The sequence below is a fragment of the Lonchura striata genome, chromosome 3 (assembly GCF_046129695.1).
Source record: "Lonchura striata isolate bLonStr1 chromosome 3, bLonStr1.mat, whole genome shotgun sequence".
Lineage (NCBI taxonomy): Eukaryota > Metazoa > Chordata > Aves > Passeriformes > Estrildidae > Lonchura > Lonchura striata.
Window position 1 is genome coordinate 31,310,460 of NC_134605.1, and position 27,132 is coordinate 31,337,591.

The 27,132-nt window shown below is 36.2% G+C and overlaps 1 protein-coding gene across 5 annotated transcripts in view; it reads right to left on the reverse strand.

The window, feature by feature from the left end:
- Positions 1-27,132, reverse strand: part of AKT3 (AKT serine/threonine kinase 3) — a 146,366-nt gene that overhangs the window by 27,716 nt on the left and 91,518 nt on the right. For all 5 annotated transcript variants that reach the window (XM_021550421.2, XM_021550420.3, XM_021550423.3 and 2 more), the window contains 7 exons: positions 26,767-26,878; positions 25,204-25,348; positions 18,492-18,623; positions 14,580-14,645; positions 12,973-13,041; positions 5,911-6,033; positions 3,953-4,081 (listed from right to left, as the gene is read on the reverse strand). In XM_021550421.2, coding sequence (XP_021406096.1) covers positions 3,953-4,081; positions 5,911-6,033; positions 12,973-13,041; positions 14,580-14,645; positions 18,492-18,623; positions 25,204-25,348; positions 26,767-26,878 — 776 coding nt within the window. The remainder of the gene's footprint in view (positions 1-3,952; positions 4,082-5,910; positions 6,034-12,972; positions 13,042-14,579; positions 14,646-18,491; positions 18,624-25,203; positions 25,349-26,766; positions 26,879-27,132) is intronic.

Consider the following 27,132-nt stretch of genomic DNA (forward strand, 5'->3'; position numbering starts at 1 on the left):
ATCAAGCTGTTTGCAAACAACTGCCTTCCTGTTTCTCCCAGAACTTTAAGGAGCTCTTCTTTAACACTGGCATTGCAACTCTACCTGCATTAAAATCCCTGTTAAGAACAATGCTTTGTCATGATGCCTGCAAAAACCAGAAGCATCCATCCCCGTTGTTAGCTTGTCTTAATGCATTTCAGTAGTTCCCTCTCTGCCTACATGCACAGCACTTAGCTTCAACTCGTATGAGACAAGTTATGTGGTAGATCATCATAGTCTCACTCCAAAATATTATCAGACTGCCTTTGCAAATATCACTGTCCAATCCAAGCAGCTGCTAAAAGAACAAAAATAAATGTATAGTTGCACAACACTCTTAGAAAATTCACTTCAATTCCTGAAAGCATGGGAAAGTTTGGGTTTTCTTGTTATAAGTATGCTTGCTTTCTCTTTCTGAAATTCAGTCACTGAACTTTGATGACTGGGTTCTAGAATATATCAAAGCCATATCCTTCCTAAGAGGAACAGCTGTAAGAAAGAAATTACGTGCAGTTTGAGGAGAGACAGCAGCTTCCTCTTGATAAGAGTTCTAGCCTTCACTCCTCTGAGGTAAAACTCAGGGAAATAATTGATTACACATGATCTCTCTCCCAGTCCCATTTTTAGAACAAAAATCACTTAAAAAAAAAAAAAAAAAAAAAAAAAAAAAAAAAAAAAAACCCACAGGCCAAATAAGCATTGTATAATTGATCTTAATATCTCCTTAATCCTCACTGGTCTTACTTTAAAATAAGTTACAGGACATGCTCATCTTCTGTCTAGAGATAAAGGCTACGAATGTGCTCCTTTCTTGTTCATTGTCACATACCCTTGAGTGACTGTAACTGCATAAACTATATAGCAATAGTTTGCTTTTTAAAATAAAATTGAACTGTTCTTATAGGAATGCATCCATCTAATCTGTACATATGAAGCATTTTTATACATATTCATCCACCTAATCTGTATTTTATGCCAATAAAACATGATATCCTTCCATTTCCCCTGTTATTAGAATATACCTACACATCATTAATCATCTACATCTTTTAAGAGTCATTTGAATGACATTCATGAAGTCCCTTACAGACTTGTTCAGAGTCAAAACAACTTCTCTTCTGTTATTAGAAAGATTTAAAACTTCAAAAGTAATTTATGGTATTTAAAGCTTTTTTCTCCCAGGACACCAAAACTTAGTACCACATTTGACTGTTCTCATATAACAAAGATTGTGCACTTAGTCCTAGGAACTTGAACTGAAATATAGAGATCCAGAAACTGTTAACTCATCCAAGGAAGCATCCTTATAAATTATCAGACCCCAAAGAAATTTTACTTCTCTGACCAAGTAGCTTAATTTCCTGAATGTTCTATTAAAAGGAGTCTGTACCAGTCTGTATCTTTATTACAATGTCTCATCCTTGACAGTAAACTGAAAACTATCAAAATCCAAACTGCTTTTAAAAGACTCACAGATATATTTACAAGTCCTTTCCTCAGTCTTATTATTTCTTTATTTAGCAAGTGATACTGCCTGTAAAATACAGGTGGTCCTATCCTTCATTTGCCACTCCAAAACTGCAAAAGAAGCATCAGCTAAATGGGATCACAATTAATCTTTTTCTCATTCAATCTACAAATATTTTCTGACTCCACAATGATCCCTAATGTGACAGTTTGCTTTGAAGAATAACACTGGAAACAGACTTTTTAGAAATAGTCTCTTTGTCCTGAAAAACTACCAAGTGAGAAATTGTAACCTATTTTATACTTTTCAAATGGGGAATGTCACAGATTCTTACAGCCAAGGGAATTATTAACTATTACCACTACACTTAAACACACAAAAAAATTAGGCTTGTGTTAGTTCTACAGCAGACGATAAGGGTAATTTCACTATTATACAACCAAATTATTCTCAAAACACTATAAAATTTCACAAACAAAAAGTTACTTGCTCATTCTTCGATAAGTGTGACAAATGTACATCTGTACTGTTAACAAATATAAGCCCTGCTATTTAGCAGTGGCAACTATTTTCTTCCTAGAGGATGTGTTCATACCCCTACTGTATTTTATGCTCAGCACATAGTGATGCAAGATGAACACAGTCAATGCTATTTTAATTTTCTTTAGACCATAGAAAACTGGTGTTGGGTAACAGGGCTAGGAGAGGAGAATAAAAAGGGGGTGCACCTATGGACCAGCTAGCCAGAAGCCCTGTACACCCTGAACAGCTCAGTGTGTGGACAAGGTACACATTAACTTCCATATGGGTTCCGCAAATGATAAATCAGGGATGGGCCAGAATTCTACCTCCGCAGATGAAAATTGATTCTAACCTGTTAAGTTCATTACAGTTTTTTTTTCTTTGGCACATTGTCCATTTGATCTCTGCATGGACAGGGGCATTTTTCTTGACTTTCTAATTATCTACACAGTCAGTGTCAGGTCCTATACCAGAGGTTAGGCTCTATCAATGTGAGATGAAAGCGTCTTTTCAACAGAGGTTCAGAAGGAATATTTTTATCTCAGAAACAGAAGGTCTGTGAGGAAAATGCAGCAACAGGTAGGCTTATTTACTGATCAAGAGTAATTCTGAAATTGCCCTGAGTAACAATTCTGTATCAATCCACAAAGATACCTTCACCTCAGAGACTGTCATACAAAAAGGAAATATACCTCATCTGTCTTAGCTACTTCCCTCTTTTACTGTTGGAGCATCTGCAACCTAGTTTTTTTGCAAAAAGATGGAATAGTGAGCAGGACTCTATGCCTCAAACAATGCTGCAAAAGACCAAGTTTGGAACTAAAACTACAATTACTACCAAAAAAAAAAAAAAGACAGTTTTCAGGCTGCGTATAGATTCCCACTAAATGGTAGGACTGAAGGGCCTTTTAAAGACGTTCATGTTGACTAGAAAGTTATCTCAGTATGAGGTGTGCACTATGTCAATTAGAAATCTTGAATGCTGACAAGAGTGGAAATAAGGGCTAATTCAGCATCCACAGAATCCTTAGCATTAAGTGAAAATTAGGCTGTCTTTCATACCAGTACTGAAATTGTATTTGGCAGCCCCTGAGGAGAGGCAGAGTGACATTTCTCAGCACCACAATCAGTGCTGTTGACAGAAGCCCAGCAGGGCCAAAACACAACCTTGGTGCTGCTTCTCTTGCCCTTTTTCAGTAGCCACCAGTGGCAGAACTGTCAGCACTAATAATGATGGAGATCATCTGGATGACTTGAGCTTCCACAACAGATTCTCAAGTGGCCAAACCAGAGCTCCAACCAGAGTTCCTACAAGGGGAACCAAAGCAATGTCTTGATATCCATCTCTTTATCAGTCTCTAAGGAGTGTGATGTTTGGCACTCTTGAGTGCCAGCTAATGGCAAAGATGGGGTAGCATCCTCTCAGATGCCATTTCTGCTCACATACTAAGGAACAGCCAGTTTTGGTGCCCACCTCAACCAGTTCTGAGGTTGATACACTCAACTGCTTTTAGCAGAAATATCTAAATTTTCAACTCCCTCTCCCTGCAACTGGGGAATTCAGATAAAACCCATCAAAATCAGTACCTTCCTATTCCCTCTCACCTCCACTGAGGCTATATAAATGCTAGTTATACAGCTCAGTTAAGCAGGATCATATGTTCCAAGTGACAGACAGATAGAAGATTATTTTTGAAGAAATTATTGGAAGATAAAAACTTTAACAGAGGAAAGCAAACATAAAAAGGAAAATGCACATTATAGGTCTTTTTAAACACTAAGAACCAGAGCATCAATATATATACAATCCCCACAAAGAATAGCAGCACATTCCATTCTGGATAATTGCTATAGAGCATTAATCAGGCAGACTGTTAGTCTAAAATTAAATTGAAAAGAAACATTTTATACAGTATTATAAGAGAATATTCTACATCATACCTCCGGTGCCAGGTATTCTGGAGTACCACAGAATGTTTTCATAGTTGCTGCGTCTGTGATTCCTTCTTTGCAAAGTCCAAAATCTGTAATTTTTATGTGTCCATCTTTATCCAACATTAGATTTTCTAACTGTGTGTTGGGGAGAAAAATATTCTCTTAGTATTTCTTAACAGGATAGATTGATGCATTACATCAATTTTGTAAAAAAAAAAAAAAAGTTACTCCTTGCAACAGAATGCAATTCTTTTGTAATTAAAAAAAATACAGCATCTACTATATTACAGCATTTAACAGTGTTTACTGCCACACAAATGACATAATTAGTTAATACTTAAATACAGTTTACAATAGTAAATTTCAGGTCAACGACTTCAGAGGTTTCCTTTGGTCTAACATGACAGCCACTGATCAAGACACCTTTTACTTTCTATACTGTCAAGAAACAGCCTGTATCCATAAATCCTTAAAATACCCCAATCTTCCAAAACGTTTTAAATAATAGACAGAATTTGGGACATGGCAGCTACTGATAAAAAAGCCCAGAGCTAAATTCCCCCTTGTCTACTTGCAAAGGACACTTCTTAAATTGTGAATTTATACATCTGTATGCTTTGCATTGCTTTTTAAATATATGATCCTTGCTTTGAAATGTGAAAGCATTCAGACTAATGGCTAATATCACTTTCCAAAAAGGTTTCAATTAGCTGTACTTAAAATACAGGTAGAACTGAAATCAAGGAAAACATTCTGAACAACTTTTCTCAAGAGAAAATTTTTTACTAATTATAAGGCATGTCGTGGAAATACTAACATAGAACAATCATAGCCCTGTCATTCTAAGTCTGCATAAAGCCTGAAATACAATCAAAAGTATAGATTTCCTGTTGAGTCTAAGTGTGTTACAGAGAAAATGCCAAGTAGACAACATGAAAAAGAGAAGATTAATATTGTCAAACTCCTCTTTCTTTATTATTTAGAATTTATATAAAAAACTATCACCTATCATTCCTTGACCAGACAATTCTATATTTTTCCCAGATTTCACAGCATTTCACATTATCATAACAGATTTTGCTACAAACAGGTAGTCCAGTATTTTTTTTTTTCTATTTGCCTCCCTGAACAGAACTTGCCTACCATTGCCTCCTTCTCTTGCGTTTCTGTACAAGGGATTGCATGAATGAATACCACTAGTGTGCATGTACAACAGGAAAGCACAATTTCCTGTACATGAAATTAAAGGCTTGACACAGAAAAAAAATTGTCTCATCGTGGAATTTAGAGGTTTCTCTTACACAAGTTAGAAAAGGTTCCTGTAGAAAACAGAGGTTATTTTTCCATAGAACATGGTCATAGTGTGTAACAGAGTACCTGGCAACTGTATACGCTGGCAAATCTAAAACAAACTACATTCCAATAACAGGAATCTTTCCCAAGATACAAAAGACAAACTAATTTTTAAATCAATGCTGAAATAAATTATTTTTCTGTTGAAGTATTCTGAATTCTTTTAAATGTTTCCAATGCACACAGAAACATCTGGTTGCTGAGATAAAAAGAATGCAGTCACATTGTCCCAATTCACCACCTCCCTTGTTTGGGGACAACAAGGGATTGAGAATTGTATTTGAGCTTTGTGCTGAAATCCAAGTTAAGTTATCAGTAACAGGGCAGGGGGTGGGAGGATGAGCATCAGAAGTTTAAATCTCCTTCAAGTGTTGCTACTACAGTGTCCTGTTTCATTTTATAATCAAATTAAAGTCAGGGAATGTACCCATCTAGAGATTACTATATCAAACAACTTCCTCCAGAGCACACAGAACTTAAAACTGGACACAGATTTTTTTTTTTTCCCCATTAACTCTGACTAGTGCAACTTTATAATTACTTTGTGTTTGTTCCCCATAGTCTCTGCAAAAACAAAAATTTGATTACTTTTTTCCTTTCTTTTTTTTTACCTTGAGATCACGGTACACAATCTTCCCAGAATGCAGATAGTCCAGGGCAGAGACAATTTCTGCACCATAGAAGCGCGTGCGGTCCTCTGAGAACACCCGCTCTCTCGACAAATGGAAAAACAGCTGCAGGGTAAACAGCAGGGACAGGATTGTAATAATTACTGATTTAGTGGGGGAAATTAACACAAACATAAAACACCTCTCATCACCATATTGTGATGATAGATAGCGTACTCTCAGTGGACACTCAGCACTCTTAGACAGCAGCTGGCTTATCTTTTCCAGGCTTCCAAAGGGAGAAAGTGAGCTGTTAAATCAGCGTTTTAATCAATATACCAATCTTGTTTAAGGCATTCTGCTTGCTACTCATTTAACCTTCAGTTACCAGAGGAAAAAAAAAAAGTATGCAACAGCATCATTTTGTGCTTGTCCCCCTGCTACTTCCTCAGATTTTTGCTTTAAGCCACTGAGAAACATAACTAAAATGTACAGATTTTAGTTCTGCCTCATGTTTTACAGTACTTTAGTAACTTTTCTTTGAACTGAAAAAGGTCTAGTTCTTCAATAGACTTGGACTGAGCGTGGAACTGGTATTTAACAAACAATACATGCATACTGCTAGCAGTAGTAGTCACTAGAAAAAGCAAACTAACAATGCTTAGGGCTTATAAAAACAAAACTGTGTATTTAGAGTATTTCTTTGCTACAATGTAAACATTGATTTGGGTATTTTGTCTCCTCTTTAATACTTTTGAAGTAACAGCACTTTGCAGGCACTTTAAAGTCTTTTAGTAAAAAATAATAGTCATCATGCATAGCCAGTAATTTCAGCTGCAATGAAAAAGTGTAAGATAAATCTCTATAAGTTTGTCAGTATCTTAATGGATAAAACATCACCCTCAGAACCTGCAACAACATCTAAAAAAGCATATTTTAGCTATTCAATTCAAATGTTTTCTAAAGTGGTGAGTATTAATTACTGTTTAAAGCAACTTTGGGTAAATTCCTCAAGCAAAGACTAGTAAGTATATTTCTGTATTCTCCTTAAGACCAGATCGACCATGTTACAATGTTTTTGGCTTCACCACAGGAGCTAACAATCAACAAAACAGAAACAAAAAATGTTATAATTTATAAATTTAACATAGACAGTGAAATATGCAACAGCTATGCATGCAGGCTTGGTTTGTTTTTTTTTTTTCCCCACTGTTTAAAGTATCAAGTAGATGGGAACTGTGAAATGACAAGGTAGGCTAAAAATTACCCAAAAACCAATCAACAAAAACAAAAAAGCCAATGATGTGCTTAATCTGTCTTTATTATATCCTACTTTATGCCTTTAGAAAATCTACACTATCCACAAGGCATAGAACAGTGTAGGAATTACTGAGCTATTTTCAGTGGGTGGGCTTCTGGATGTGGCATTTGGGGATAGGGTTTAGGGGTGATTACGGTGGTGCTTGGTTGATGGTTGGACTAAATAATCTTCAAGGTTGCTTCAAACCTTGGTAATTCTTTTCAAATCATAATTAATAAGTCACTGCTATGAACTAGAAGTCAACTTCTTTCCTGAGAATTGTAATTCATAATAGGTGTATCATTTTTGTCTTAGCCTAAACAAAATTCCCAGTAAACTGAGCCTTTTGGCAGCATATATCTGTATAAGCAGAGACTTCACAGAATACAGAAACGGCACTATGGCTTAAATAAAATATTTAAAATTTTGTTCATTGTATCTGGATTCCCCTTTCAACTTCTCTTCCAGTGCTCAAGACACCCTGTATAAAAAAGGCAAACATGCATGACAAGGAGGATCTTTATTTTGTAGGTGAGTCTGTTGCTCACCTGTTTAGGCACCAATTCTAGTGGGACAGGAGCCCCCTCTGTAGTGACTTGTTCTCTGTACTGATGGCTACCCAGTGCTCAGTGCAATCACAAAACCCATCCACACTAAGCAACCAAGTCTGACTTCATGAAATGCCTCATGCATTACCAAACTGGGTAAAGAACAAGTACAACTCCCATTTTGTACTTATACTTCCACATATTTCTGTAATATTTAAATAGGAAACAAATACTGCGAAGTACAATTTTCATTCACATAAAGCAAAATACAAAATTTACATAATTTATGCCTTTATATCTGTTTTGTGGTTTCTCATAAATAAGCTAGTGATACTCATTTTTAAGAGTGTTTTTGTTTTGATGGATTAAAAGTAATTAAAAATATGGGTCAGTACACTCTGAAAACTTATAACTTCCAGTTAGCCCTACAGTTCATATTTATTCCAAAGTACTATTGCAATTTTCTGTTGAAAGAGACTAATCCAGTAACTGAACAGGAGGCTTAGAAAATTCTAAAACTTCAGGATACTTGTCACCAACATTTTTGTCTTAGTTTCCATTTGAAGTGTCCCAAATCTGAATCTAAAAGTTGATAGCCTGACAAATTAACATACAAAAAAATTTACTTTCTTTAGTGTTTATTTCCAACAAGATTATTGATATTAATTAAAAGCACCAACTTCAAAGTAAAATGACCAGCTAGAAACAACTAACAGCAGTTGTGTTTGTCGAAGAAACTGTGAGCTTCTGAGTCAGCTTATTTTAATGTATACGTGACACCACAACCACTCTTCTTCACATTATTATAGCACCTAACAGAGCTGTCACCAAACCATACGTGCTAGTTTTGAATGAAGAATGTACATTTAGATATAAAAATGCACATTAAAAGCACATTCATACACTCAGATATATGCTAAAGATATTAAGCAGATTCTAAAATTATAATACGGAAAGCAGGGAGATTACAGAAGGATTACAACATAATTTTCAGCTAATTAATTAGCTGGTTCATCATTTCAGAATAATTCTGCCACTGTGTTCTATTTACAATTGCCAGAACAGGAAGATTAAATTTCTTAAGTCAAAGAAGGAGAAGAAGAAATGTGATGGAAGGTTAAAAAAAGGTTTCCAACATTTTCACTATTTATTGACTTACAGTTATTAAATATGTGCTGTAAAATCACGGAATTGCAATAGAAATAGCTTTGGCACAAAGAAAGCTGTTTTGCACATAACATTTTTTATGGCATACACAAGAGTGCTATTGTTACAGTGAGGAATGGAGCTACGAATTTCCTGGTAAAAACCAAACAGTTCAGTTTTCTTTAAAAACTGAACAATGCTGCCATGGGGTTTTTCCTAATAAAAAATTTAATGGAAAAATTTAAACAAAGATCAAACATAGAAGTATATTCAGCTGCAAATCCAAGCATGCCAAATATATAAAAGACACAACCTTGTATCAATTGATATGTTAAAGTTGTACACACACTACTGACCTCTTAGCATGTTGTAAGTTTAATGTCTGGCTCCTGCTGTTGTGTACTGGGTTTGCTCAGCTCTGCATTTTATATTTGAGTGTTGATTTTGCAAAGCACTTGCACTAGCAACCTTGAAATTTCAAATTATTCACTTACTGTTTCAGACTTTGTACTGCTTCTTGGCACATTCTATACCCAAAGAAATATAGCACCCTTATCTTGGACTATCATAGTAAACATCTTGTTTACTTATTTTTTGTTAAGTAGGTTGTAAATCCTCTGTCTTTTTCTTTTTTTTTTCTAGACAGTAATAGCACTTGTTCAATTACAACAAGCCATTTAGTTCTCTCCTGCCTAATGAATTGAAGAACGAGCTGTGCAACAAAAATGCCAAGAGGAACAGAGATTCAGAATTCTTATGTAGAGAACGATCTGAACATATTTTAGGGTCTAATTTTATTATACATATAATTACCAATTAAATTTGTTACAAAGTACAAAATCTGGAATTAAGGAATTATCCTTAAGTGCAGAGTGAGGAAGTTAATCAACTTATTAGTCAGCTGAATCACAGAATCTCTGCACAGTAATGTATGCAATAGATTTAATTCCCAAAACATTTTCAACATTTAAAGTAAAATACTGGAAATAAAAAATGGGAAACATACACTCGAAAAGTATTCCCCAAAAATAGTCATTTGGTTGACTCAACTAAGCCAGGTGAATATTTGTTTTTTTAAAATCTAATTTCGATTTCTTAATGCTATTTCAACATAATTCCTTCAGTACAACAAAGGTACTGAAAATTAATTACAGTGGCAGATGTATCCTTCTAGCTATACACCGCAACATACTTTTTGATCAATAGACATTGGTAAACATTTCACCCATGGTGTCTAAAAGCAAAACGAAATGAAGACAAAATTAAGCTTTTGGCCCACAACAATTACTTTAAGATTGTGTATTTGGCATCAGGAAAAACACTCTCAGTATAAGGAAAACATATTCAATATTTCCATCTGAATAATCTGTTTGAAAAAATATCCTCTAATGATTTTCTTTAGTACATTCAAGTACATAATATGCTGGGTTTTTTTTAAATGAAATCTAAAGGATAATTCTTTACTGTAATGTTTTGTACACTGTAAAAGACCACACACATAGACCAGTTAACCTAATGCAGTTACATTTTCACTGTAACATGTTCTCTTATCAACTAAGCCTAACCAACTTGAAGTTACATAGGCAAGGTGAGGGAAAGATAAATTGTTACTCTGTAAAGGGATATTAACTTCATTGTGGATCTAGATTCTTGCTTACAGTCATTTAACACAACTATTCTCCTCCAGTATGAAGTTCTGTTCCCCCTTCCTTGACTGTTTTCTTTTTTAGCTATAGAAAGAGGAAACCAAGACTCCTACTGCTGACCACAGTTTTTATTACTGTACTAGGGCACAAACCTAAATGGTGGCATTTTCTTGCTTTCACCTGAGCAGGAGACAAGAATATGTATACAAACTTCCAAGAACTCCTTCATGAGGAGAACTGTTTGGATAATAGTGCTCCTGAAAGACATAATCCATGAAAATTCCCAACAAATTGATTCAGGCACAACAGTTTACCTAGAAAGAAATATGTAATCTAAACCAATTTTAAACAGAAACACACTGAAAGTAGCACAGCACTGGAGAGAATAAAAAGCAACACAGTACATCTACACTCAATTTCCCAGTGGAAGGGCATAATTAAAAGATGAATTTTCAACACCTTGGACAGTCAGAATACATAGGGAAATGTAACTTCCTTGAAACACAAACAGAATAGTAGACAGAAGAAGGAAAAGAAAAAGTCTGTGTATCACATAAGCTAAAATACTGGCTTAACTTTGAGCAACTTACTTTCAGTGACTCCGTATTAGCAATAAGGCTATTTTTACAAATACTAAATCCTCTGTATTTTCGGAAGACACTGACTAAAGTCTGTAATTCACAAGAAAACTTGGTAAGATTAAAGATTTTCCTTTTAAAAAAGACAGTTTGTCGAACTTACTATTCCAGATCTCTAGTCAAAGAGAAGCACGTGGGCAAATCAAGAGAGTTTCCTCAGAGATACTGCCTATTCCCAAAAGGCCATTTTTTCCCACTGTGGTGAAACTTCAGAGTTAGCTTCATTGAATTAGAGAACCATCAGCAAAGTACATGAGCAACACTGACAAAGAGCAGCACCAAACCTTAAAGAAAGTAACCCAGTCCTGGCACGAGTACCTTGCAATTGCAATCCCCAAAGCAAAAGCAGGCTGCCACCCACAAACCCACGACACACAGCACTTGCAGCTGTAGCCATGAAGTTGCTCCACCCAATGCAGAGAAGTGCATTGACTGAACTATGATTGACCCAAATACAGCCAGAGCATCCTCAGTCATACGAAAAGAGTTGAAAACATTCTCTGTGGGTCCTACTCTGCATTCAAACAGGATGGAAAAAAAAGACAAATAGCTAAATTCAATTTTCAGACTGTCTCCCCAGAGATTACAGAAATGCAGTAAGATCTTATACAGAGGAAAACCATGAAGAATTCACTAGTTTATAAGACAACACTTAAAATTCATTGCAGAGAGCACTGACTTAATATTGATTATGTAAATTCAATGTCAAATAAGCCAGCTCAGTGTCCAAGAGAAGGATGTTGCCCCTTTACTACTGAGGGAGATTTTTGTATCTGGTTCAACGCCTATGATGTGCAGAATTGGGTTTATACATTGAGTTAAACAAGCCATCCTCCCATATGAGAATCCTACAGCACCATATTTAGGCATGGATGGTAGAGGATGGCCAAGGGCAAGTTTGGATCCAATGGGCTGCAGGCACTGGGATTATAGCTAAGCAGTTTTATTGCAGGAGAAGACAGCTAAAACATAATGCAAAACATTATGTATCATCCACAGCAATTCCTCAATGAAGAATTTTTTAATTAAAATAAAACCTCCTAGTGGAAACATTTAGTCCTGTAACATTATCACGAAGCATATAGTTGACAAAATAAGGAAAATCCCACAGTTCATCTTGTAACAAGAATACAGTTTGAATAGCAAACAGCACCTAAAAGGTAGATAAAAACCCTCTTATTCAGCTGCAGTTCTCTAATTCCATTTGCTGGGTATCAGTTTTGATATTTCATTGTTTAGTAAGCAGCTGGAGGACAGCAATGGCTTCAAAGGTAACAACACACTAAGAAGTTCAGCACTTTAGTTGAAATTTCCAGAGTGTCCAGCAAGTGAAGTGGACACAAGCAATGAAACACATAAATGCTCCACTCTTTTCCAATAGATACTCGTAATAGTTACAGCAAAGAGAGCAAATATTTTGTATTAGGACAAAAGTAACACTTGTCAACATTATTTTTACTTGTTTACATTGGATTATGACTGTTTCATGCCAGAACACACTATGATATGCTTAAATAAAATGAACAATTAGCAAGTATATGTAGTTCTTTTTCTAGCATTAAATTATCTCTCTATACAGAAGTCTAATTTTTTCAGAAGAGGAATTAGTTTTGACAGAAAAGTTATAAAAATATGTCAATTTTTTTTTAAACAAAACAGTTCAATTTTTTTATAGAATCCCTATATGGTACTAGAGAGCAAAAAGGCAAGGAAACAATACAACCTTAGAGGTGTAATCCAAAGACAGCTTTACTGTTACAAGTGCAGAACATTTTTCTTAAACTTACCTCTCCTCCGTTAACATACTCCATCACAAAACACAAACGATCCTTTGTCTGGAAGGAATATTTCAAGGACTTGCAAAGAAAACAGCAAAATCAAGCCAGTTATCATCTTATATTAACCCAATGCTTTGCACTTAGACTGTAACAGAATTTTATCTTTTTAAGTAGAAAATTCTGATTTTGATAAGAACTTTAAGAGTAAATAAAAGCATAACTTTTTATCTGAAGCTTGAGATGAATTAACACAAAAACTTTCAAGTGTTTCTTCATCTCTGCTACATGTCCACTGACATGAAAACATCATGCTTATTACAAGAAAGTATTAAATGGGTACTAAAACATACAATTTCATACAGTACCAGCTATTTCCACTCACTGTACTCTATGATGTCCATGAAGAGAAAGATTATCATATTCCTTTTCATTTCTCCCAAATGAAATTATGAAAGTCATCTTAACATCCAGCATGCTTTCATTTCCAAAGCAAGGACTTTCTAGTTTCATATTATGGAATGTTAAGGATGCTAAGTGCCAAATTACTATATTAATTTCCATATAATTTTAAAGTTGCAACAGATGTTACGATCTTAATTAAAAATTTTGATTTATCAGTGTTGATACTTATCAATGATACCAAAGAAAATCTACAGATGAAGACTTGCCTAAAAGAAATTAAATGTAGTAAAACTACATGTGACTAAACTGCATATCTCAATACAAAACTTGCTGAAGAATAACAGAAAGATAAGAAGATACAACTGCAGTACCATTGTTGCATTTTTTGATGCAACAAAAGGACCCATACTCCTGCTTACCATTACACTTTAATTCAAGAAACATTGCAGGATCTCTTTCATCTTTACTGAATTTCCAAGGATATTTTGGCCCACCAATGTAAATGCAATCCTCTTCTTTTCAAAAATGTTAAGTTTTTCTAAATAGGAAAGCTTCCATGCTATACTTTGAAATTTTAATGCCAAAAAAAATTCCTTGTTTCAAAAAGCCTGTTTATTACATTTTGAAATAAAAATAAGTATTTTTAATATATTCTCAAACAAGAGGAACCAGAATTACTTCTACAGAAGAAAGTCACCTGTAAAGTTAAATCAATTAATTGTAATTTGTCATGAGTCTCAACATTTTCATCTTTTCAGTCTTTTCCTTCTGTTAAGTATCAACCATATGAAGACAAAGGTAGTAAAGGTTTGAGTTTCGTGGCTCTGTGAGCTACTTATTTTGAACAAAGCAGACAGTTACTTTTATTGTTTTACTGAATTCTTAATTAAATTTTCTTAAAAATGCTTACACTTCTGTGAAATTAATAACTTTTCTTTTAGAAGTGTTTATGTACAAAAACTGCAAAAAATTGCACAAGTTACACATTTCTGCAATTAAATTCAATTTCAGTATAGTAGAGCTTTACAAATTTATTAGAAATATTATTTCTGAATTCTCAATTACATATCCTTATCAACGATATCATAAGCACCAGAAAGCTACTGATTGTTTACAAATCATCATAAGAAAGAATTCAAAATTTGTAAAATACGTTCATAATGAATGTTAAATATTACCTGCTAATGTACTTAAAACTAGTTCCCAATACTTACTGTTAAAAAAGGGTGTCTGGTGTTTTTCAATACTCTGCTTTCTGTAAGAGTATGAGCCACTTCATCCTGAGAAATAAAGAGGAGAAGAAATAGGTCTGAATTAAGATATAAAATTGTTATTTAATTAATTATAAGGAAAAGGTCAACACTTTCAAAAAGAGAAAGCTACAGTGCAGTTTTGAAAATCTTCATATTTTTTGAGGAAACATTGACAAAAAACCAATTCAACATATTTTATTTGGTTTCCTTATTTTCTTGCTTAAAAATGAAGCCTTTACATTCAATTCAGAGAAGAAAGAAATTATAATATTGGATTTGATAGCTTAAAAACATAGTCATCACAACTTCACAGCTCTGGTATGAATCACCTGAACAATGTATCTACAGAGAGACTAAACCAATGTGTGAGACATGTACACACGGAATAACTGACAGGGAAATATAAATCCCAGTCTCATCTAGCCAAGTGCTAAGTCAAGTCAGGTTTTCTGGTTTTAAACTTTCACTTGGTTTGGTGTTGGTTTTGCTTTCATTAACCCAAACTGTCCCTAGGAGTCCAGCAGCAAGCAGTGCTCCTCTGACCAGGCTGAGCATCCCTAAGGAAACTGACCTCATCCTTGGGAATGGGAGATGTCCACACAACCCCCAACTCATTTCCGGCCACAATTTGGAAAAGAGGCACTTTTTGGAAAAGAGAAGAGAGACAGTGGCACTCTCCTGTCTGTGAGCCCAAATGGGAAAGGTAAAAACAAGCTCCGTATCAAAGTGAGAGAAGGAAACTGAGCAGCTGCTGTGGAAATCCGCTTCCTGGTGAGCTCATCCATGTTTGTTCCCCGCTCCCTCCACAGGCCCTCGCACCAGCCCCGGGATGGGCACCGTGCAGGGGCAGAGCAGGAGCCTGGGGGTGGCAGGAGACCCCGGGGCGCGGCTGTCACACCGCAGAGCGCAGAGCTGGACAAGGCGTGAGGGTGGCAGGCAGAGGGCTGGCCCTGAACTACAGCACGAGCAGCTCCTGAGGGCTAGGGAGAAAAGCACAGAGCCTAGGGGATTCACAGTACAAACACACAGCCATTTTATACAATTCTGCGTGCAACACATGCTATGAATCCCCCTCCCTGGCTGCCAGGGGCCTGAAACACCCCGGAGCCGCTGGGAGGGTGCAACCATTTTCTGTAGCGCCAAGCTACTGCTGAGCTTTACATTACACAGAGCTAAAGACTACCCTGGGGGGACTCAAACTTCTACTGTAAGCCTAGAGAAGTAAATATATTTAGTCAGAGCACACGTTATTATTGCCACAAATAATACCAATATAACATTATTGTACTACACACATGCTTATCAGACTATGCTCTGAAGATAAGGTATTATTAAACTGGAAAGTAAACACAGATGTCAGGAGTTTTAAATTAGACTTTAAAAATTGTCAAAATAGGAACTTGAAAAACAACAGTCCATTGGGTAATAAATTATTATGCCATTTAGCTGAATAGCAGTACAACACTGACTATATACACTACAGTGATATACAGGGGGAAACACTAAAACAAAAAAAAACACACTTCAAGGAGAAAAACAAGCACAGAAGGTTCATTTATCTATTTATTTATTTTTAAACCTCTGTGGCTCACCAGATATATGTCATAAAAAGCTAGCAACGGCCAGTTTTCCTGGAATTGCTTCAGGAGTAATACTGGTAGTAATTTCCTTGTAAGTGTAGCATTAATCTGTCATGTAAATAGGATAAACAGATTTAGTCTGAACTGGGCAGATGCTATACAGCTGTCAATGCACCACTTTTCTGTTTCATACTATGTTTAGAGCTTTTATAGGGCTACTTTTTGAACAGGCAGGTAGCAATGGGACAAGAGGGAATAGTCTTAAACTAAAAGGAGAGAGATTTAGATTAAATGCTAGGGAGAAATTCTTTACTGAGAGAGTGGTCAGACACTGGGAACAGGTTGCCCAGAGCAACTGTGCATGTCCTATCCCCAGAGGCGTTCAAGGCCAGGTTGGATGGGGCTTTCAGCAACCTGGTCTAGTGGAATGTGTCTGTGCCCACAGCAGGGGGATCAGAACAAGATGATCTTTTAGGTGCCCTCCAACCAAAGCTGATTCTAGAGTGTATCACTTACATGCTGAATTGGGACTGCAGATCTATTCTACCCAGTGACAATATCCTTAGCACTGATCTCCAGAACTAAATGCTATTGATAAATCCCCATAGCATGTTCACAGCTTGACTGGGTTAAATTCAAACTTAAACAGTTTCATCTCTGATTTCTTCAAAATCTCTACCTTTATACATACTTCTATGAACAATAGTTTTTTGCTAACCTTAGACAAAGTTTCCCAATAATCAGCTTTGATCAATTCTAAAAAGTCAGTGATATTGTAGCAGGCAACAATGTAATCAGAAAACCCCTAAAATTTAAAAATCTGTTTGATATGTTATTGGTACAAAGAAACAGGCTGAAATGCTCTGAAGGCTGGAAGGATACAAGCCAGCAGCTGCAGAAAAGGAGCTCACAAGATCTCCTGAGGATCCCCTGATGCCAGGGGTGAGCAGAACACTGGTCAAGGATGCCAGGCTGGAGACTAAGACTCAGCACACAGCAACCAGACAGACTCTGAGACCAACAGGGCAAACCACAGAGACTGCTGCCAGGTCTTACAAAGAGGGCCACTGAGGTGCTCCTTCCCATGCAGGATCAGGAGTGCAGCAGCAATAGCCTCTGTTTTACCTCTATCTCCTGACTATGAAGAAGAGAAGGGCACTCTTTGCTGCTGTTAGCCCAAATCATGCACATGCTGAACAGGAGCCACGGCACACAAGACAGCTGCTGAGGGCACGTAGAACTCATAGGTCAGTCTCTTCACTGCTGAAGACATAAATTTAAGTCTCTCCCTCTGTAACAGGGCTAGTTATAATGATACTCAAGGAAATATAATTGTCTTTGAAGCCTCCACTGCTCTGCCAAATTTAATTGCAACTATTCTACACATTCTAAAGCTATCAGAAAGTGAGTGACAGACAATGAACATAGACTGCAAGACCCTTGTAAGCCCTGTTTTCATAGGTCAATAGGAAAACCATGCAAATCTGAAGGATATTTTAATATTTAATCTATGTAAAATAGTATTTACCCACTCACATTCAATTTTTATGGATACTGATACTGTCAACCTCAGGCATTCAAAAAGATCACTCAGACCCATGCCCCTTGAAACACCCACATTTAATAATGGGATTATTTTTAATTGTGTCTCATGTTGATAAATGTATGTAGGTTTCTTGCTTTCAACTTCTATGGAAATGGGATTCAAGAATTGCTAGAAACAAAACTCAGAGTAGACGATCTAAATTTAAGCTTGAGTGATATTATGACCATGCACAAGAGCCAGTGACACTAATCAAGTTTAAGTGACTAGACAATGCCAGTTTAAACCACAACTTCAGACATCAGCTTCAGACTTTTCCTATTTCTCAAAAATGGAAAAAATTGAATTGTTAATCCCATGCATAGCAATCTTATACAACACAGCAGGTACAGAGCACAGGCCCATTCAATTTAATGTGTTTACTGAGTAAACCTGCAACTGACTTAGAAAAAAATGTGAAATATCCAATATGTCCCAGAATGCACTTTTTGATGTATAAACTCAGATTGCACTATCTTACTCCCCAGTAAACTCTCTCGATGATTTAGGACATTCCAGATTATAAAATACTGGGAAAAGGCATGCAAAATGGTTATACAGATTTTTTTTTTTTGCATTCTTGTTTTCTGAAGATACACACATACTTTTATCAAACTAAGTTATCCTCAAAAATCAATATACCTTATGTATTAAATATTGAATATTCCATTCTATAAAATGACCCAATACTAAAAATATAAACTTTCTTACCTTTGCAATAATTACTTCTTTTTTCAAAATCTTCATAGCATAGTATTTGCCACTAGCCTTCTCTCGGACCAGGATAACTTTGCCAAATGTGCCTTTGCCCAGTAGTTTTAAGTAGTCAAAATCATTCATTGTCTATAACAAACAAAGAGCAAGGATTAGCAAGACCTAGGTTATCCAGTTCCAACATACAACCAAACCCTGTTACCAATAAAATAAGAATAGTTTACAAAAACAGGCCCAATTCTGTGACTAAGTTTGTAATCACAGAATTGTTTAGGTTGAGAAAGACCTTTAAAATCATCAAGTCCTGCTGTTAACCCAATACTACCAAGTCGGCCACGAAACCAGGTCCTTAAATGCCACATCTACATGTCTTCTAAATAGCTACAGGGATGGTGACTCTGCCACTTCCCTGGGCAGTCTGTTTCAATGCTTGACAACTCTTTCAGTGAAGACATTTTTCCTAATATCCACTCTCCTGGAGCAACTTGAGGCCATTTTCTTCCATTCCATCACTTCTTACTTGGGAAAAGAGAGCCATCCCCCCTCCTCTGGCTACACCCTCCCTTCAGGCAGTTGTAGAGAACAATAAGGTTCCCTCTGAGACTCTTTCTCAAGGCTAAACATTCCCAGCTCCCTCAGCTGCTTCTGGACACTTCACCTTTGCCCTGGATACTTCACCAGCTCCATTACCCCTCTCTGGACACACTACAGCATGGATCAGATCACTGAACCTTTCCCCTTGGTTATGGGAGTTCCATTCTGCTTCCCTTCCCTGCCTTTCAGTTTGGGGAGGGGCTGAGTGCCCAGACAACACTGCTCTTGCTGCTTTTCACCAAGGCAAAGAAGGCATCTAGCTGCTGCCATTAAACCAGCAGGATAAATCGTTCAGTAGTATTAATATAATGCTCAAAAGCCAAGTATTGCACACACTTTTATTTTTATAAAGCACACACAGGACAAAGCCTTAGCCTAAAGCAGCATTTCAAGAATGCATTACATTTAAGAAATTTCATAAACTCCTGCATTACCAGGGACATGCAAACATGGTGTATTTGCATAACACCAACCACTGCACTGATGGCTTTTTTGAAACACACTGGATCCTCACTGAAATGTTGTGCTTATAAGACTTTACAGCAGCCTTTGCATTAGAACTTTTTAAAATTTCAGTAGAGATTACAATTATATGGTATTTAATTAATCTGGCTCTGAAAAGGAAGAAGCAGCAAGTTTTCATCTTTCCTGTGACTCTGCTACTGCCCTAGTTTTGCAGGTTAAACACAGTACACCCAGCTGGTTCCACCAACAGACAAATCGAGTCTAGTAGGTTTATCAGCTCAACTGGCATGCCACACATTGTAAGAATATGATCAGATGATCTCAGATCCCAAAACAGTATAGCCACTTTCCTGAGCCCAAAGTTTGAGTCAATAACCCTCTTACTTTTACAAGTTAATTTCACAGCCAGTTCAGAAGCATTGGTCTATGCATTAGATGCAAAGATGAGGAATGTAGACAAAAACCAGAACAATACTGAGAGCACAGTGACTGCACAAGGGTTGCCTTAAATTGACAGCAGAATTTAATTAGATGATCACTGTGTGCCTCTACAGCACATCTTTCATTGTGCTGTGTTAGTGGCTTGGTTGAACCACCACAAAACCATCAAGTTTTGCAACTGGAGAAAAGCAGCTACAGATTCTGAAAGCTGCTTTGAAACTCACCTATTCTTGTTACAGCACTGTCCCACAGTAGCAATGACATGTCGTCCTTTGTGAAAAGAACACCTCAAAACATTTTTGAAGAGTAATTATACTCTGAGTCTCAGTACTGCTAAGTTAAATATACTTAATCCTTTTTTGTGAGCAAAAAATATCATCTTTCATCTTCTCAGCACCTCTTTCTATCACTAGTCGTGGCCTTAGGCAGTTGTGTTGAATACTGCTGTTCTGAATAAATTTCTACTATTACTTTCCACAAGTGAATTAGTACTTTCCTTATCTCTACCAGAAATACCTGTTAACACTGCCTACGTATTTTACACACTTTCCAGGTGTAGAGGCATTGGGCATATCCCTGGTGTGCGATCACAAATAGCAGCAGCAAAATATATTCACTTGTGCGAGAGAAAAAAGGCAAAATTACCTTCTGAAATTATTTATTCCTTAAAGCACAAGTGCATTTTACTATTACTGCGGATCTGAATTTGCTGTTGACAAACTCTGAAAGTAATCTATGCAGTTGTTCACTCAGAGTCAGTTTGCAATGTGCTCACATAAGAGGTTGAACTGAAATTCTGTCCATCACATTTATCTGCAATTCTTAGCTTTTAAGAGTTCAACCTGCAACTTCAAAGCTGCAAAAGGTCTTCAACACTTCATTTCAAAACTCCATTCAAAAGAAGATCTTCCCATATATCAATTTTCTAGCTATATCAACAGGAATTAAATCTTTTTCCCATCTAACTGTTGATTGGTAGCTTCTAAGCAAACTAACCTTGATGCTCACCAAACATTTTGCAGTGACAGATCTTGCTTTGCTGCCCAAACCATCTCACACCAGGAGGAACAAAACTGCATTTATCTCAGCAACAAATATGGTTAATAGAGATTTCAAAGGCTCGGTATAGATTTACCTAAAGGAAACTCACTTTACACAACTGAGTATAAAGTTAAATTTTATTACTACAGACAAATCCTTGAAGAGTCAACTTTTTCAAAAACTACTGTAATGTGTGATAACTCACAGTGCACAATGTAGTATGTAAAGCTGTGATCACAACACTGTATGGCTCATCATTTTCAATCAACTAAAGGTAGGACTTCTCAATGATCACTTTTAGTTCAGCATTTTGGAAAGTCAGGTTATCTACTCGATGGTTCTGTGACAACCATCACGCAGAAAACAATTGCATTTGAGAAAAAGCAGTTAATATTGACAAAAACCCATGAAAAATTAAAAATGCGTTCAAAACACAATTCAAGCAGAAGATGAGTAATTGAGGGCAGAATCCTTCAGTCTGTGCTCCCTCACAAACAATGGCTGACAGCTTTATTGATAAAAAATACTGAGCTGTGACTGAGTGACTGTGAACAACCTATCCCTTTAACAGTCACAAATGTATGACATCATAAAGCAGCCTCCAAGAAGTAACTTCTCCAACATTTCTGATTTTTCTAAGACACTGGAATTAGAGAGTAACCATCAGAGTTCGAATAAAACCAGGTCAGAAAAGCTGCCCTTTGCCCATACATAAAAGGAGGATCTTGGCTCAACTGATCGCAGACAAGAATTTGATGCTAAGGGCAGCAGGTCAGTCAAATTGAAAGACTGATTTGCCAAAAGTTTGCTTACATAATGCTTAGTATAGCAGTCATGAATCGCAATGCAAGCTCAGTGAAAACAAGTTAAAAATATATGTATATTTATAAGAGAAAAGTAATAGCAAGATTTTGAGCCATGGCTTAACAGCACATTATGGCAGTAGTGTTAGTTCTAAGAATAAAGTCTCTGATGCTCTCATTCCTTAGAAGCTTAGCAGAAGGCTTAGAGATGATACGCAGTGCAGGGTAACTCAAAAAGTCTGCCAAAGAACACAAGACCTAGGGAGATAAAAACACAGATGCCATAGCTAGGGGTGTACTGAAAACTGGTGGAAAAATGGAAATACTTCCTAAACCTGAAGGAAGATGGTAACTTTGGAGGCTCCTGTAAGATTGGATTCTTTCTCCTTCATGATTTTCCCTGGTTTTTCATTCCTATTGTACTCCAAGTTTTGAATCTTTTTATTTTTGAATCTTTTTTACATTCATTTTAGGCTTCCTCTGAAAAATATGTTCTTTGTTCATCCTGCATCCTGCAAATCAAATTTGTAAAAAAAGAAAAAGCAATGAAGCCACAGGAGACTGCACTAATTAAAAAAAAAAAAAACAAACAAAAAAAAAAAAAAACCAAAAAAAAAACCCCAAACAAACAAACAAACAAAAAAATACAAAAAACCAAAAAATACAAAAAAACATTATGATGTTCAGCTTTCTATAAAACCTTTCTACTCCCTTAAGGAAATACCTGTTGACCATCGAAACACACCATTCCCTATGGATGATCTGTTCAAAAAAATGCACCATAATGTAGGTATATGCACCCTAATGAAAATTCCTACCAAAGAAACTAACTCTTTTTTTTTAATTCCTGATGTGCACAATTATTAGACCATGTGGAGTTTTCACCTGATTTCATCAGAGAAAAACTCTACTAAGAAGTAATGGTATAGCAAGAAATAAAAGTAGTTTACTAAGAATTTTGAGTATTACACATTTTAGCTATGTGTAAAACTTGAATTGCATGTTGACACCATTTTAAAAAATTGGGGAAAAGAGGTGCTTCTGGTTTTTCTAGCTAATCTAAGCAGGGACATAGCTGTCATGTTTATTCAAATCAAGTTTCACATCCTAAAGGCTGTTTTCTTTTCACTACCTTTTCAGAGAAGAACAGGCCTAACTCCTCTCTGTCTTGTCTCTTAATCTGATTATGCTCTTCTTCTCATATGTATACCATCTGGTGCATGCACAAGCAAAATTCACTAGGCTTAGATATAAAATCAGGTGACAAAACAAGCTTTTGTCAAAAAGGACACATTGTGTAAAAATACCTGAAAGGAAAGATATCCAGTACAAAAAAAATAAAGAAAAAATCAATAAAAATGCATGAAGTCATTGTAACTGAAATGGTTCTGATTACATGAACAACTATGAAATCTTAAACAACAGCTTTTCAGAGACATTTCTAAAAAACAGAAACAGTTTTTAAAAGACCTATTTTTCACTATGTCAATGAAGCAGTGGCAATTCCCTGTCATAATGGTCACTTCATATCTTTTATTCCAAAAACTTCTGAACATCTTTCATTAATGTCTTCCAACAGATATAAATCTGCTGTGGGATTCTTGAGTTCTAGCTCTATTGATTCTTTTTTTTTTTTTCTTTTTTTCACTTTATTACCTTTTTTTTATCTTTTTTCCCTAGTTCTGTTATTTTGCTCTGTTATTAGATGTTGAATATCAACATTCTTCATTTCAGCTTTGTTTTGCAGTTTGCTTTTGGCTCATTGCCAAAGCCATTAAATATTCTGTAGCGCTGCCCATACACTGTCCCACCATATTATTTCAGCATTTCTTAAAGCACAAGTGGCAAGACAGAAAAAAACCTGATCCTCCTACCCCTGTTCCCACAACCCCTTTTGTTGTATGGGAAACTGCACTGTGAACAAGGAGAGCACATTCCAGATAAACTACTTGGATCAGACAGCATTAATATTGACACCTGGAAAATGAGTGTTGTTATGCAGTGGTTTTGTACTCCACTAAGAGGATACACAGGCTTGGAACAGTGCTCAGATCTTTAACAGAGCAGACCCAAATCCCTTCCATATAATCACACTGCCTCTCACAAGGCTGACACATCTTAAACACTGCCTCTGTCTTACTGTCATTTATATTTTACCCTGAAGTACAGTCATTAAATATCTAAGCCATCAGGCAAAAGGTTTAAAGTCAGCCTGACAATATATATTCAGAGTATTGTTATATCTCTCTATAATTGATTTTACCTTTTTCTATAGCAGACAAAGGTTAGAAATTTGCATACAATGAAACTGCAGAAAATAACTCTGTTTAGACTGCAAACTCAAGTTCTTAAAAATTAGGACATGATAGAATTAAAGTTACCTATAACATCTTTTTATATTCTGAAGGGCATAGCTCTCAGCCCTGACTTTTCTATGGCTCTTGCTTCATCTAGTACAAAAACAAAACATGCTCTATTAGTAAACAGAGAAGTGTTCACCATTTCTTGTATTGTTCATCACTCAAAGGCATTCAGTTCTGTGAGCCATAAGACTGTTTTGCTCTGTCAGCAGACTTATACTTAGTTTACTACAAGTTTCACTTCTAGCTAAAAAAAACTAAAGTCAGTCCTATGTAAACTGGTTATTATTTTTTCACGCAATTTCAGTGATTTTTTTTGAGTCATGTCAACTCTGTATAGCAAATGAGAGATATGACTTTGAGTAGTCCATACAGGACAAAATGGAGACACATAAGCAAACTTTGAGTGGCATCAGATCTTTAAAACATGCTCTTGGTTGTGTGTTTAACCTGTTGACACTGGAGATGCAATCACAAGTATGTTATAGCTAGCAATGTACATGTTCCTATTTACACCAAAAGCTGTAAAGGACCGCAGAAAAACAAAATGCTGTTTGCTGTTTTCTCTTACTTCATTGAAAACTAAAGCAAAGTTATTTCCCAAGTTATCAAAAACCAAGGTCATTAAAAGCCAGATCCTGCTAGCCTTTCTCCTGCAAATTTCTTAATTTGTACTGGATATTATTTGCATGAGAAAAAGGGCAAAAGTAGTTGTCTAAAGAAAGTATTTTATTACCATACTTCTAAAATAGCAAACAAACAAAAGGATGAAACAATAGTCAAAGAATAAGAAGAATGTTAGCATGTGCCTGAATGGTTGAACTTTGTTTTTCAGAAGTGCCATATCAGTTTAACCAATAAACAAAACTAGAGAAATTCAGCTTTATTAAAATAAATAAGTACTTTGATCTTATAATACACAGAAATTTATGCTGAAATACTCTTCCCTGCATATTGCTTTATGCAACTAGACCATTCTCAAAAGTTATTTTTTAAGGTCATTACCTTTCTTTTATGATGGGTTGTTGAAGCATCCATCTCTTCTTCTCCTATATTGTCTATCTGAGAAGTTGGACTGCAGTTCATCCTCTCCTCTTCTTGCCTCTGAAGTCTGTCTGCTACAGCCTGGATTGCTTCTGTCCATTCTTCCCTATCATGAACAAGCCAAGGCCTCTATTAGAAACTCATAAAACATATTGTTCATACAGTTTTTCACATGCTACATTGCTTCAAAGTTCAATCCTTATGTTACACAGCAGAAGACTCATACTAATCAATCACTCCAACTTCCTTCCAAATCCTGCATTTTCTTAAAGGGGGTGAAGTTGACCAGAAAGGATCACTAAATGGCTAACTTCAAGAATTAGCAGCTTCTGATTCTGTAAGTATATTACTAGTGGGAACTTGAAAACATTTGTTCCATGTATAATATACCTGAGAGCATGTCATCTCTTATGCAATAGTACTTCATAATAATAAATTACTCTTTTAAGAGACTTTTTGGTATTCCCCCTTGCTTCAAGACATTTTCACAGAAAATGGTTTATTAAATCACATCATATGTTCAAGTCTGTCTCCTCTTACAGGAGGACTTACAGACAAACTCAACTTAGAGGCTTTTCTGCAAATTTCCCTCAAAAAAGACACTCAAAGATAACTATATTCCTACAAGCATCCTAAAAACCTATGGCTGCACTGAGGGGCAGGCCCAGGTGATGGTTCCTGTGGAGGGACAAGCAGGGCTAGCAGAGCAGCACAGACACACCAGACAGCCCTTGAACAGCTCATAGCCACACACCAAGCATGCTACCTGCTGCCTCTTGCTCAGCCAGTAAGGGATATGGGATATTTTGTGGTATTTATTACTGAATGCAGTGTGAGCTACTACACTGCATAGAAAAAAGACAGGGTGGAGACACAAGGTAGAATTAAAAAAAAACTCTAACTCAACAGAACAGAAAAAGCAAAATTGTTGCTTATTTATTGATACAAAAATGATAGCCAGATCATCATACTGGTCTCAAAAGAACAGATGTCCACAGTGGGAAAATTCAGTGCATCTAATCATAGACAGAGTATGGGAAATTTGAATGAGTTATCCCATATCTCCTACATGCATTAAAAAACGTTTTGGTGCATTAAAAAAGTTGATTCTTAAGCATTTGTGAATGTTTACTGAAACAAGAAAAACTAATAAGCCAACATAAAATAAATTATAATAAGCATGCTGCTTTCTGTGCCAAAAGAAAGGAACACATTAGGAGGAGTAAGACAGCAAGGCTGGAAATATTTCAATCCAGGCTTTGGATGTTCAAAATTTAACACTTCAGAGACATATCATGACATAGTTTTGGCTTATTTGAACACACTCATCCCACCTACTCATAGGCAATTCTTACTCTAATTATGAGCTCAGATAGTATTTTACAGAAGCTGACTTAAAAATCTTTAACTAACTGCTCAGAATGTCACAGTTCCAAGTGCTGGTTGCTGTGCAGGCGCAGCAGAGAGTCTGCTGAGGCTTCTGCACAAGGATTGTGAAAAGGAAAACAAGAATAAAATCCTCACCGTTCCTCTGGAGTATCTACATGGAACGTCCTCTCTATGACAGTGGTCCACTGAAGACATCTGATAATGAATGTGTTCGGCTTTGGTCGCTCTGTTTTCATTAGCTGACATTCTAGACAAATACATGACATTGCCTTTTTTTATACATTGCCAGTTAATGGGTGAAAAGCAAACAAAATCACTTAGATGAAATTCATTCAGCTCATGTATCTGCATTCAGGATCTATCCAGCACACAAAGAAATACAGAACAGCAATACAACCACAGGTTTGAACAGAAGGTAATAGGTAACAATAAATCAGGTGAAGAAAGCAGTCAGAGGAATCAACAGAACTTGTATCATTGTCCATATAAAAAGTGCAATCT